We start from the raw sequence: 15,130 nt of genomic DNA, 5'->3' as shown, positions 1-15,130 counted from the left end.
TTACGGACATTATGTGCACCAACTTTCCATCAACTGTTATTATTATGTACGTTATAGGCACCAACTTTCTCAGGGAAGAACCACAACTTACTCTCCAGAGTGGTTGGTGGGAGCTTTGAGTGTTGGTCCTCTGGCAGCTGGCAAGAACAGCTGAGCAATTGCTGGATGATTCCCGGACTCATTTGTTGAAAGTCTTCCTTCGAAATGGGTGAAAGGCTATTCTGTAGAAATATCTCCACCAGCTGCCCGGCAGAGAAGCAAGTCTGTTTGGGGGAAAACGTCATTGTTACTAATCTCAGCAAACAAACTTACCACCATCAGTTGCCATTCCCAAGGAGTCAGAACTAAACAGAATGGCTAAAAAGGACACATGAAGCCATGACTTCATTTTTCTTCCCTGCAATCTTTGTGCATATATAATTTCCAGGGATTATTTTTCATCTCTGATCAAAGCCAGCTGTCTCTCACTTTTATTTTGAGTATTATCTAGTAAGAGTTTTGCACACTTTTTTCCTTCCTGAAAACATGCAACCGTGTTTTACAATGTGTGGCATGGTTTGCTAGCCAGCAGGCTAAGGAAGCCTCGATGCTTTTGTTGTTTTTTAGTGGGGATGGCTTTGTAGCAACAGAACGAAGACTTCAAATGAGAAACAGGTGCTCTGCGGTTATAAGATCATTGTCTTTAATATTCTCTGATTTAGTAAGCCTGTGTAGGCAACATGTCTTTTCAAAAGCAATCAAAGTAAATATTTTAACAACTGAATGCTGTGTCAACCAGCTCGTGTGTAAACACTAAATGATATGGCTACCTTTGTAAGGGACGTCCCTTCTCCACAAAAACAACCGAAATCATTACGATTGCCTACTGCTGCTCCTCTGTCTTTAAAGCCTTTCTACGTTGTATAGGCATATTTATAAGAGATCAGGATCATAGATAAAGAACAAATGCAAGACGTCTCTAAAAGCTGCCACAAGGAATTGGTGCATCTCAGAAGTGTTAAGGGCTGATTTTGTGTGTCAGAAGTTACACTTAAAGGTTTTAATGTGTATAGTTCCACCAGCACAAATGGATGACCCTCGTGCAGAATCTTTGGGGTCTGAAGTCAGACCCTCGTGCAATATCTTCGTGAGCTCCAGTCACAATCAATAAGGTCTTTTAAGAAACTCATTGACTTGCGAGGCTTTCCTGATTTGCCACGCTTTAGAACGTAAGGATTTTTAAGAAGGCACATTGCTAATCAGGAAATAATGATGACATATTTGCTGGGTTTTCCCACAGACAATTTTTGGGGGGAGAAGATCCCGTGAATAAAAAATGTCCTATCTTGATCCGGAAATGTTTGGTGGCAGGGATGAGAAGCCACTTGAACCAGCAAGAACCAAGAGGAGATCGTATTGAAAGGACACTAAGGATCTCCAAGATTGAGAAGGTAGCCACACCTCAAAAGGAACTCAATCTGAAGCTAGAAAATCAGAACCTAAAGTTGTTTTTTCTCTCTCTCTCTCTTCGGGACCAAGTATTTTCTCCTTTCTCTTTCCCTCTGCATATATTTATTTCCTTTTACAGTCCGGTGTTTTCTCTTTCAGTAAACACATGGCCATATAAGCCCCAACTCTGAAGCGACCTCTCAGCCCACAAACCCAAGGCTGAGTTGAGTCTGCAAGTCCTGACAGAGACCTGATTGCTACAGCAAAGCCACAGATGAACTCCCTTGGGTCAGACAACCCTCTGGTTCAATCAGTCTTGCCTCGAGATAGGAGGTGGGATCATTCCATTCAGACATGGCTGCCAGCCTCAGGCCTGTGGCTGAGGCAGGCATTTCTCAGAAAAAGGCTGGGCAAAACTCCAAAAGGCTTCTACTACAAAAAGCAGCAACAGAAAACTAAACTTGGGATTTTTTTTTTCTCCTTTTGTCAAAATAATTTATGCCAAAGACAGTATTTTCTGTTGCACCATTTGTTACTAATGGGATACAATGACTTCATCATTAAAGCTACTGACAACAGAAAAGGGAAACGAACACTAAACTTTTGATGACAAATCCTTCGTAATAAATATTCTCATTAAGAAGTGCTCGACTGGTAAGTAAAGCAGGGGAGAGAGGAAATGAACAGAATGCCATGCGTCTTTCCCCAGTTCATTGCCAAGAAATCGAATAGTTCTGGTCTTAGACTACCTTCTCCTAGAGTACGGATATTCTATTATAAGCTTCTGTGCCCTTGATCTTTATTTGCTGTTCCTGTACTATTCAGGTCCTTTGTTGGTTTTAAATTTCTTTTTGAAATCACTAACATAAATGGCCTTAAAGGTCATTCATTATATTCTATAAAATTTTAAACCCCAATATTTTTAAATAGTTTTTTTTTAAGTTTATTTTTGAGACAGAAAGACAGAGAGAGAGAGACTGAGTGAGAGCAGCTCTCTCTGGAGGGGCAGAAAGAGAGAGGGAGACATAGAATCTGAAGCAGGCTCCAGGCTCCAAGCTGTCAGCACAGAGCCCGACGCAGGGCTCAAACTCACAGACTGTGAGATCATGACCTGAGCCGAAGTCAGATGCTTAACGGATTGAGTCACCTAGGTGCCCCGAACCCAAGATATTTTTAATAAAGAATAATATAGAATGAAAATTTAGATTATCCAGCCATTAACTTTTAAACTATCTTTATTTCCTGGGGCGCCTGGGTGGCTCAGTCGGTTGAGCATCTGACTTCAGCTCAGGTCATGATCTCACGGTTTGTGGGTTTGAGCCCAGCATTGGGCTCTGTGCTGACAGCTCGGAGCCTGGAGGCTGCGTCTGATTCTGTGTCTCCCTCTCTTCTGCCCCTCCCCTGTTCATGCTGTCTCTCTCTGTCTCTCAAAAATAAGTAAATGTAAAAACAAAATTTTTTTTAACTAGCTTTATTCCCTTACATAAAATTTCAGTGTATGTGTATCCTTGTGTTGATGTCATCAGACTTCTATGGTAACTTTACAAACATATTCTAAAGCAGTGGTTCCTGAACTTTAGTTTTGAGAATTGCTTGGATGGCTTCCTAACAGGCAGAGTGCTGGGTTCTACTTCTCAGAGTTTCTGATTCAAAGATGATGGGGTGGGGGGCGCCTGGGTGGCTCAGTCCATTAAGCGGCCGACTTCGGCTCAGGTCATGATCTCGCGGTCCGTGAGTTCGAGCCCCGCGTCGGGCTCTGTGCTGACAGCTCAGAGCCTGGAGCCTGTTTCAGATTCTGTGTCTCCCTCTCTCTGACCCTCCCCCATTCATGCTCTGTCTCTCTCTGTCTCAAAAATAAATAAACGTTAAAAAAAAAAAAAAAAAAAAAGATGATGGGGTGGGACCTGAGAATTTGCATTTCCAAGAAGTTCCCAGACAATGCTGACACTTCTGGTCGAGAGACAAAACTTTGAGAACCACTGGTCTAAATAACATACACAGGTTCTTCAGATCTAGTCTATCTTAGTGTCCTATCAAGAGTCACAAGCAAAGTGACATGTTGGGACAGAGAAGAACCATTGAAAAGGTTGATTTTGTTTACTTGGCATTGGTAGCACAGCAAATGACTCTTACTGTTCTTAGAAGTCACATGCTTGGGGCGCCTGGGTGGCTCAGTCAGTTGAGCGTCCAACTTCCGCTCAGGTCATGATCTCGCGGTCCGTGAGTTCGAGCTCCATGTTGGGCTCTGTGCTGACGGCTCAGAGCCTGAAGCCTGCTTCAGATTCTGTGTCTCTCCCTGTCTCTCTACCCCTCCCCTGCTCGCACTCTTTTTCTCTCTCAAAAATAAATAAAAACATTTTTAAAAAACTCTTTTTTAAAGCCACGTGCCTTAAGTAGGTAGTTCCTAAATTTTAGGAAACAATCTGCATTCGTTATGAAGATAAGGTCTCCATTAGGCAAATTTGCCCCCTTCCTCAGAGCCAGTCCTGAAGAAGCATCTAAAAAGACTTCGCAAACAAAGGCCAACACAGGCTTCAGCTCTCTTCACCTTGGGTTGAATACAATAAGCAGGAGTTTGAAAGAATCAACTTTAACAAATGTCATATATATCGCACAAGTAACAAAAATTCACTTTTAAAAATATCTAATATTCTAATTAATAATCTGATTTTGTCTTAAAAAAAAAAAAACCTAGAGAACAAACAACAATAAAAAAGAAACAGACTCTTCGGTATGGAGAACTAACTAGTCGTTGCCAGAGTGGGGGGTGGGGAGGGTTGAAGGGGTTGGGCAAAACAGGTGAAGGGTATTAAGAGATACAAACTTCCAGGGGTAGGGACGGAATCTATGGTACTGTGCAATCATGTATTCATAACTCACAGGAAAAACGTTCCGAATTGTTAGCAATCTGTAGGGGATTTTGCTCTTTTAAGGTACAAATTGTACCTTGCTCATCTGAGATACAAATAACAAAACCAGTTTTCTTTAAGTCAACCCTTCCCCAAGCAATAGCACAGTTGTTAAGAGCACAGAATATGTTATCAACCTCTGTATATATCCTCAGTTTCTGTAAACATTAAGCAATTACTTAGCTCCATGCCTCAATTTCCTCATCTGTAGTATGGAAAAGTATCTATAGTATATAGATCCCAATCTCATATAGTTGTTATAATAATTAAATGAGGCAATGCAGGTGAAATAGCGTTATGTCTAACACATCATACATACTCAATAAGCATAAGCCACGCTCGTGGAACATCAGTTTCTCAGGATTTTAAATGGTTAGGGCAGGGAAGGATTCTAGAGTCAAAATTTGAGAATTGCTGGATTCAATAAGATCAAAGAAGTTTATTTGCTGAGAGACCTCCCAGATACCCTAATATGCCACAGCGTACTATGTATTTCTAGTATTTCCCATACCGATTTAATCATAGGACCCATTTCAAGAAATACCAAGATAGACAAGTGAATGTACTTTGGGGCACAACTTTAGGAAATATGGGTATAAATATGTTCATAGGCTCATACATCACCTTTTCTCAAAACCCTTCTCAGTGCTACCTACTATACAAATATTTCTCTGTTGCTCACAGCCCAAAGTAATCTCTTCATAACCTTATCTAAGTTTAAAGCATTCATTCATCATTTTAAGTATATATGCAATGTCTGTGTTCTATTCCTATCCTGTAGGTTCCAAAGGAGTTGTGCCTATTTTTTTTAATGTTTATTTATTTTAGAGAGAGAGAGAGGGGGGCGGGGAGGGGCAGAGAGGGAGACACAGAATCTGAAACAGGCTCCAGGCTCTGAGCTGTCAGCACAGAGCCCGATGTGGGGCTCGAACTCACAGACTGCGAGATCATGACCTGAGCTGAAGTCAGATGCTCAGACGACTGAGTCACCTAGGTGCCCCGCGTTGTGCCTATTTTTTTCAACACTGTATACCCAATGACCATGATGGTGACTGGCAGGTAATAAATGTTCAGTATGTTTGTTGAGTTAATTATTCATGCATTCGATATAGATACAAGGGAGGAAGTAGTAATATATATATATTTACTATCTGTATATCTATCTATGTCTATCTATCTATATCTATCTATATCTATTGTCTTATTCTCCTACATATCTTGGCCTCACATTTATGTCAGCAGAGACCCATTTGTAGAAGAAAAAAATCCATGACCACTCCGTACAAATAGAATATTTTCACACTGAAGGAAATACACATCATCCCTTAAGTTTTTCACAACTCTTATAGAACTTTCACCACTTTGACAGTAGCAATTGGTGGTATAAGAAGAAGAATAACGATACCTTATCCCAGGAAACTGAAATGTCTTCTGACTCTTGGTCCATGGATACAGATAGATTAGGGTATCCCCAGTCATAGATTGTTAGGTTGTTTTGTTTCCTTTCAAGGCGATGGATTTTATCTTTTCGGATACAGGTACTTTTGGTCCAGAGAGTGTTGAGGAGTTGGTCTAGTTCTAGAAATTTCATACAAAATCTGGTGTCACATAGAATAAAGACAGGTCAATCTCAGGATAATTACAATTTCTTATGGCCACAGCATAGATATTTTGCTAAATAAATGTGGTCCTAATGAAAAGTCAAGACGTTACTCTGAAAAGTAATAAAAGAAAACTTATACTTCACATGAATGTTAATCCCCTCACAAGATCTTGACTAAGCTTTGGAGCTGAATCAGTCTTAAAAAAATGTTCCCACCACTTTTAACTCCTAGGGATGATACAGTGGGCAATTCCTCCAAAGAAATGCCTTCTCTTGAGCCAACTCTTTCTTTTTCTAGATGTTCCTCATAAAAATGCACACAAAGGATAGAACTGGCCTAATCCATAGGAAATTCATTTCCTTGAGGTACTATATACATCCTCCGTAGGTAAACTATGGTATGTTTAAGTCAATCAAATTATTTTCATTTTAAGGGTTTGTTTATGCAGAAACAAGAAAGAAAATGAAAGAGATCTGAGATTATAGAGACAACTGACTTTGTCTTCTAATACTATTGTAGTATGGCTTTCAGTTTATAGATTACAGTTTAGCTTCCCTTGGTACAGCTCGAGGCTCTTAAAAACTGACTGGTACAGGGGCACCTGGGTGGCTCAGTTGGTTAAGGGTCCAACTCTTGATTTTGGCTCAGGTCATGATCTCATAATTTAGGACGTCAAGCCCCACGTCAGGCTGTGTACTGACAGCATGGAGCCTGCTTGGAATTCTCTCTCTCCCTCTCCCCCTCTGCCCCTCCCCACCTTTCAAAAATAAATCGATAAATAAAAATTTTAAAAAATTAGTTGGTATGCAGAATAATTAAGTATAGTGGTGAATTTCTTTGGATTTATCCATCGGCTTGCTTGGGAATACAACGTCCCTGGTATTTTCCTGAATGTCATCATCAAGGACAAGAAAAATTACAAACTAGAGTTCCTACAATATCTTATTTTAAATGACTGGCTTTCAGCGAAAAGAAAATTATAAGACTTGCAAAAAAATGGGAACGTGTGACCCAGAATCAGGGAGGAAAGCAGTCAATAAATATGTCTTTGAGTATTCCCAGATGTTGGATTAAGCAGAAAAAGACTTCAAAGCAGCTATTATAAGTGCGCTGAAGGAACTAAAGGAAATCATATTTAAAGAATTAAAGTGTGACAATAATAAATCAGCAAATAGAAGAAATAAGAAAATCAAAATTATATAAAGGTTCAAATGGAAATTCTGGTGTTGCATATAGTGAGTGAAATGAAAAGTTCACAAAAGGAGCTCAGCAGCACGTGTGAAATGGTAAAAGGAAAAATTACCGAAGACGAAGAAAGAATAACAGAAATAATCCAGTCTGACAGTTCGTGCGCTCACGCTGATAGCATGCAGCCTGCTTGGGATTCTCTTCCTTCCTCTCTGTCTGCCCTCCCACTCTGCCACTTGTGTGCTCTCTCTCAAAGTAAATAAATAAACTTAAAAAAAAAAAAAAGAATTTATTCTTACTTTCCTTTACAAACCTCAATAAAACGAAATTGTGACGAGGGGCAGTTTTCCATTACAGAATTATTACACTAATAAATGAAGAAGAAAAGAGTCAATTAGAAGAACACCATTTCGTAAGCTGCAAACAATCAACATAGACAAGTATCATCAATACTTTATGACTTCTCAAAAAGAGAAAACTAGATGTTACGTACCTTCTGGCGGAAGGTACTAACGCTAAGACAGCATCCTCCAAGTAAACAAACCACCTAATCAAATCTCTACGACATCCAATGTACATGAAGCACAGTGCATAGAAATGCATATTAGATGACTAGAAACGCAATCAGCAAAACCCAGATGTGATAAACAGTCCCCTTTTTTCTAACAAAAAAACCACAGCAAAATAGAGAAGGTGGAGTCGGGGAGAGGCATGACATCTATAAAGGGAAATTGAAGAGATACCCCAACAATCTGCATTTTATGAACATTATTTAGATCCTGATGTGCTAAAAAATGAAACATCTTTTTTTAACAGTCAGGGCAATGTAAACATTAATGGGCTTTTTTTGTGATATTAAGGAATCAATATTAATTTTTCAGTTGTGATATTGGTAATAAGGGGCTTTTAAAAACGCTTGTCTATTAGAGATTCACACCGAAATAGTTAATAATCATTTGCTTCAAAATAATCAAGTGATAGGAAAGGGTGGAGGCAAATAAAAAATAAGATTATCCAGTTGCTGGTAAGTGTTGAGGCTAGATACTGTGTGCATGGGGGTTGACTATGTTACTGTTTATATTTTTGTTTACATTACATTTTTATTAGATGTCTACTTTTAATATTCAGAATTCATATAACAACAACAACAGCAACAACAACAACAGAAAACACTTAAAACTGACTTCCGGGGAAGATGGCAGAGTAGGAGGACCTTAAGTTCACCTCGTCCCATTGATACAACTAGGTAACACATCAGTGTAAAAAACCCAGAAAACGACCTGAAGACTGGAAGAACAAATTCACCACAGCTAAATGTAGGGAAGAGGCAGCTTTGAAGAGGGTAAGAAGGGTGGAGACATGGTGAGGAGTGAAAAAGACTGCAGGAGAGTCTGGGGGAGGGTGGACCCACAATCCCAGAAAGGGGAGAGAAATAGATTCTCACGCCAAGGAGCCCACTCAGGAAAGACAAATCTCCGTAACATTTGGCTTTGAAAACTAAACGGACGAAATTTCACAAGTTCTTACAATGAATGAGGCTTAAAATCTGGAAATTTAAAAATCAGTGGGGTTGGCTCTGAGAGAACTGGGAGGGTGAGAGGAAACTGACTCCCAGTCCTTAAAGAAACATTACAACAGACAGACCTGCTGTGATACAACGTAGAAACAGCAGTTTGAAAAATACCAAGAGCATACGGGGGAGAGATGTGTTTACTAATCTAAGAGCTCCAGCTAGAAGGGCAGGGATCAATGGGACACTTTTCCAGGAACAAAGATGATGGTGGGTGCCATTTTCCTTCCCTGTTCCCCCAGCCCAGACACACAGGCATCGGTGGGGCCCAGTGCAGCACCTACACTCACTGCATAACTTACAAAGAGCATGCCCTGCCCCTTCTTCCCCTGCAGACACATTCCCTCCAGCCAGGCCTCTGCTTCACGTCCCCTCTTGCAGCAGACCCAGGCAAACCTTGCTAATACCATTCCTCCGACCCCACACACTTCTGAGGATCTTCCCCCTCCAATACATTCTTGGGTTAGCTAATCCAAAGTGGTACCACAAGCCTGGCAGTGTGCAAGCATCCCAAACAGGAGCCAGTATCACACCAAACTGACTCCTGCCCCAGGGAGAGGGAAAGAACCACACACAACCATCAGGGTAGAGGCTTAGCAGTGGGACAGACAGCTGGTCTTACTATAGGCCCCACCCACCAATGAAGGCTTCTTAGGGTACAATACAGGGAAAGTGTCCTGCACTAACCCCACAGGGACCAAACCCTGTCCACAATAGGCAAAGAGAGCCATTGCAGATTACTGGACTGAAGGAAAAAGTGTTTCAGCCAAAATAGCAGGATGTATGCAAGAGACATAGAAGATTCTCCTGATGCACCAGGTTCTGCTGAACAGGAGACACTGAACTGCAGGGCACTACAGGACTTCTTCTTCATAAGGGCACTACTATCAAGAGCAGGAGACATAGCTGACTTTCCTAACACAAAGAAACAGACCAGAGAGTTAGACAACCTGAAGAGACGGAGGAATATGTCCCAAATGAAAGAACAGGACAAAATCACAGCAAGCAACCTAAACAAAACGGGGACAAGAAATATGCCTGCTAGATAATTTAAATCAGTGGTTATAAAGATACTCACAGGACTCGAAAAAAAAAGACTGAAGGACATCAATGAAACCCTTAACAAAGAGACAGAAAAAGAACCAATCAGAGTTGAGGAATGCAATAAATAAAATAAAAAATACACCAGATGGAGTAAATAGTAGACTAGAGGAAACAGAAGAATGGGCCACCAACCAGGAATATAGAATAATAGAAGGAAATCAAGCTGAACAGCTGAGAGGAAAAAAAAAATTCAAAATGAAAATAGACTTAGGGAACTCAGCAATATTCACATTATAAGGAACCCAGAAGGAAAGGAGAAAGAAAAGGGGTAGAAAATTTATTTGAAGAAATAATAGCTGAAAACTTCCCAAATCTGGGATAGGAAACAGAAATCCAGATCCAAGGGCACAGAGAACCCCCCAAAATCAACCCAAGAAGGTCCACAACAAGACACACAGTAATTAAAATGGCAAAAAGAAGCAGTAAAGAAAGAATTTTAAAAGCACCACGAGAAAAGAAAATACTTACATACAAAGGAAACCCCATAAGGCTATCAGGTGATTTTTCAGTAGAAACTTTGCAGGCCAGAACGGAATGGCACTATATATTCAAAGTGCTGAAAGAAAAAAACATGGAACCAAGAGTACTCTATCCAATAAGGTTAGCATTCAGAATAGAAGGAGAAATAAAGAGGTTCCCAGACAAACAAAAGTTAAGGGAATTTATGACCACTAAACCAGCCCTACAAGAAATGTTAAAGTGGATTCTGCGTGGCAAGGAAAGACTGTAAGTTAGAGTAAGAAAAGTAGGAACCATGAAAGCAATAAAAATAAGTATATCTATAAAAATCACTTAAAGGACCCACAAAATAAAATGATGTAAAGTATGACACCATGTATCTAAAACATGGAGGTGGGGAGAGGTTTAAAGAATGGGTTCAGCCGTGAGTGACTATCAATTTAATACACAAAATGAATGGAAACCACAAATCAAAAACTAGTCATAGATACACAAAGAATAAAGAGAAAGGAACCCAAGTATATTGCTAAAGAAAGCCAACTAATCATGAGAGAAGAGAACAAGAGAAGGGAGGAAGAGAGAACTACAAAAACAATCATAAGACAAGTAACAAAATTGCAATAAATACTTACCTATCAATAATTACTTTGAATGTAAATGGATTAAATGCTCCAATCAAAGACAAGATGACAGAATGAATAAAAAAGCAAGACCCATCTATATGCTGCCTATAAGAGACCAATTTCAGGACTAAAGACACATGCAGATTGAAAATGAAGGAATAGAGAAGTATTTATTATGCAAATGGATTTGAAAACCAGGGTAACAATACTTATATTGGATAAAATAACTTTAAAACAAAAGATTGAAATAAGATACAAAGAAGGACATTGTATAATCATTAATGGTGTGGGGCTCCTGGGTGGCTCAGTCAACTGAGCAGCTGACTGGCTCAGTTCATGATCTCGTGGTTTGTGGGTTGGAAACCCACATTGGGCTTTGCGTTGACAGTGCAGAGCCTACGTCAGAGTCTCTGTCTCCCTCTCTCTCTCTGTCTCTCCCCCACTCATTGTGCATATGTTCTCTCTCTCTCAAAAATAAAAACATTACAAAAAAATGTTTTGATGGGGGCAATCCAACAAGATGATATAACAATTGTAAATATTTATGCACCCAACATGAAAGCACCCGAATACATAAAAGAGTTAATACAAACAAAAAGGAAGTAATAAATAGTAATACAAAAATAGTAAGGGACTTTAATACCCCACTTACATCAATGGACAGATAATCCAAACAGAAAATCAACAAGGAAACAGTGGCTTTGAATGACACATTGAACCAAATGGATCTATATATTCAGACATTCTATCCTAAAACAGCAGAATACATATTGTTTTTAAGTGCACATGGAAGATTCTCTGGAATAGATCACACATTAGGCCAAAAAACAAGTCTGAACAAATTCAAAAAGATTGAAGTCATACCGTGCATCTTTACTGAACACAATGCTATGAAACTAGAAATCAACCACAAGACAAAATCTGAACATAAATATTTGGAGGTTAAATAATGTACTATTAAACAATAAATAGGTCAACCAAAAAATCAAAGAGGAAATTAAAAGATAAATGGAGACAAATGAAAATGAAAACAGAATGGCCCAAAATCTTTGAGATGCAGGAAAAGCTGCTCTAAGAGGGAAATTTACAGCAACACAGGCCTACATCAAAAGCATGAAAAATCTCAAATTAACAAGCAAACCTTACACCTAAAGGAGATAGAAAAAGGAGAACAAACAAAACCCCAAGCCAGTAAAAGAAAGGAAATAATAAATATTAGAGCAGAAATAAACAATATAGAAACAAACAAACAAACAAACAAAAAACAAGATCAATGAAACCAGGAGCTGGTTCTTTGAAAAGATCAACAAAATTGATATAAACCTTCAGCCAGAGAGAGGACCCAAATTTTAAAAATCAGAAATGAAAGAGAAGAAATAAAAATTGCAAAGAAATATAAAGGATTATAAAAGAAAACTGTGAAAAATCATATGCCAACCAATTGAACAACCAAGAAGAAATGGATAGATTCCTAGAAACATGTGACCTAACAAAACAGAATCAGGAAGAAACAGAAAATTTGAACAGACTGATTATTAGTACTGAAATTGAATCAGTAATCTAAAACACTCCCAACAAACAAAAGTCCAGGACCAGAGAGCTTCATAAGGTGAAATATACTAAACATTTAAAGAAGAGTTATATCTATTCTTTTCAAGCTATTCCAGAAAAAAGAAGAGGAAGGAAACCTTCCAAATTCATTCTATGAGGCCAGCATTACCTGTACCAAAACAAGATAAAGACACCACAAAAAAGAGAGCCACAGGCCAATATCTCTGATGAACATAGGTGCAAATATCCTCAACAAAATATTAGCACACTGAAACCAACAATACATTAAAAAAAGTCATTTACCACGATCAAGTGGGATTTGTTCCTAGGATGCAAGGGTGGTTCAATATTTGCAAATTAATCAGTGTGATACATCACATCAACAAAAGAAAAAATAAAAAAACATACGATCTTTTCAATAGTTGCAGCAAAAGAATTTGACAAAATACAACATCCATTCATAATAAAAACCTTCAAGAAAGTAGATTTTGAGGGAATATGCTTCAACATAATAAAGTCCATATAAGAAAAACCCACAGCCAATATCATCCTCAATGGAGAGAAAAACTGAGCTTTTCTTCTCAGGTCAGTTACAAGACAAGGATGTCCACTGTCACCACTTTTATTCAACATAGTACTGGAAGTCCTGGCCATAGCTATCAGATAAGAAAAAGAAATAGAAGACACACAAATTGGTAAGGAAGAGATAATACTACACATAGAAAACCCTAAAGATTTTACCAAAAACCTACTAGAACTAATAAATGAATTCAATAAGATTGCAGGATACAAAATCAATGAACATGAGTCTGTTACATTTCTTTTTTTTTTTTTAAGTTTATTTGGGGGAGAGAGAGTGAGAATGTGTGTGTGTGTGTGTGTGTGTGTGTGTGTGTGTGTGTGTGAGAGAGAGAGAGAGAGAGAGAGAGAGAGACCAGGGGAAGGGTTGAGAGAGAGGCAGAGAGAGAATCCCAAGCAGGCTCTGTGCTGACAGCACAGATGTGGGGCTCGAACACAGAACTGTGAGATCATGACCTGAGTTGAAATCAAGAGTTGGATGCTTACCTGACTGAGATGCCTAGGTGTCCCTACTGCATTTCTATTTACTAATAATAAATAAGCAGAAGGAGAAATTAAGAAAACAGTCCCATTTACAATTACACAAAAATAATAAAACATCTAGGAATAGACTTAACCAAGGAAGTGAAAGACCTATACTCTGAAAATAATAAAACATTGGTGAAAGAAATTGAAGAAGACACAAATAAATGGAAAAACATTCCATGCTCATGAATTAGAGAATAAATATTGTTAAAATGTCTATAATACCCAAAGCAATCTACAGAGGTAATGCAATCCCTATCAAAATACCAACAGCATTTTTCACAGATCTAGAACAAGCAATCCTAAAATGTGTATGGAACCACAAAAGGCCCCAAATAGCCAAAGCAATCTTGAAAACAAAAAACAAAACAGGAGGTATCATAATTCTGGACTTCAAGTTATACTGCAAAGCTGTAGTAATCAAAACAGTATGGTACTGGCACAACAATAGACACACAGACCAGTGGAACAGAATAGAAAGCCCAGAAATGAACCCATGATTATATGGTCAATTAATCTTTGACAAGCGACAAAGAATATACAATGGGAAAAAGACAGTCTCTTCAACAAATGGTGTTGGGGAAACTGGACAGCAACATGCAGAAGAAAGAAACTGGACTACTTTCTTATACCATACATAAAGATAAATTCAAAATGGATGAAAGACCTAAATGTGAAATGGGATACCATCAAAATCCTAGAGGAGAACCCAGGCAGCAATCTCTTTGACCTTGGCCAGAGCAACTTCTTACTAGACACATCGCCAGAGGCAAGGGAAACAAGAGCCAACATGAACTATGAACCTCATCAAGATAAAAAGCTTCTGCACAGCTGAAGAAAACAATCAAGAAAACTAAAACACACCCTACAGAATTAGAGAAGATATTTGTGAGTGAGATATCGGATAAAGGGTTAGTATCCAAAATCTATAAAGTACTTATCAAACTCAGCACCCCCAAAACAAACAATCTGATTAAGAAACGGACAGAAGACATGAATAGACATTTTTCCAAAGAAGACATTCAGATGGCTAACAGACACATGAAAAGATGCTCAACATCACTCATCATCAGGGAAATACAAATCAAAACCATGATAAGATACCACCCTACACCTGTCAGAATGGCTAAAATCAACAACACAAGAAACAACAGATATTGTCAAGGTTGTGGAGAAAGGGGAAATCCCTTCCAATGTTCACGGGAATGAAAACTGGTGCGGCCTCTGTGGAAAACGGTATGGAGGTTCCTCAAAAAGTTAAAATTAGAATTATTCTATGACAAGTAAATGCACTACTGGGTATTATTTACCCAAAGGATACAAAAATACTGATTTGTAGGGGCACATGCACCCTAGTGTTTACAGCAGCCTTATCAACAATAGCCAGATTATGGAGAGAACCCAAATGCCCATTGACTGATGAATGGATAAAGAAGATGGGGTGTGTATATACACAATGGAACATTACTCAGCGATCAGAAAAAATGAAATCTTGCCATCTGCAATGATGTGAAATCTTGCCATTTGTAAGAGTATATCATGCTAAGCGAAATGAGTCAGAGAAAGACAAATGCCATAAGATTTCACTTA

General features: G+C 38.7%; 1 protein-coding gene across 3 annotated transcripts in view; it reads right to left on the bottom strand.

Moving 5' to 3' along the window:
• The window catches only part of SLC39A12 (solute carrier family 39 member 12), an 83,668-nt gene that overhangs the window by 53,656 nt on the left and 14,882 nt on the right, over positions 1–15,130 (bottom strand). For all 3 annotated transcript variants that reach the window (XM_042948369.1, XM_042948370.1, XM_042948372.1), the window contains exons 4-5: positions 5,743–5,915; positions 92–263 (exon numbers count right to left, since the gene is read on the bottom strand). In XM_042948369.1, coding sequence (XP_042804303.1) covers positions 92–263; positions 5,743–5,915 — 345 coding nt within the window. The remainder of the gene's footprint in view (positions 1–91; positions 264–5,742; positions 5,916–15,130) is intronic.

Source organism: Panthera leo, chromosome B4 (assembly GCF_018350215.1).
Source record: "Panthera leo isolate Ple1 chromosome B4, P.leo_Ple1_pat1.1, whole genome shotgun sequence".
NCBI classification, from domain to species: Eukaryota; Metazoa; Chordata; class Mammalia; order Carnivora; family Felidae; genus Panthera; species Panthera leo.
The sequence above is the reverse complement of the archived record's forward strand: the minus strand, read 5'-3'. Positions and strand labels throughout refer to the sequence as shown.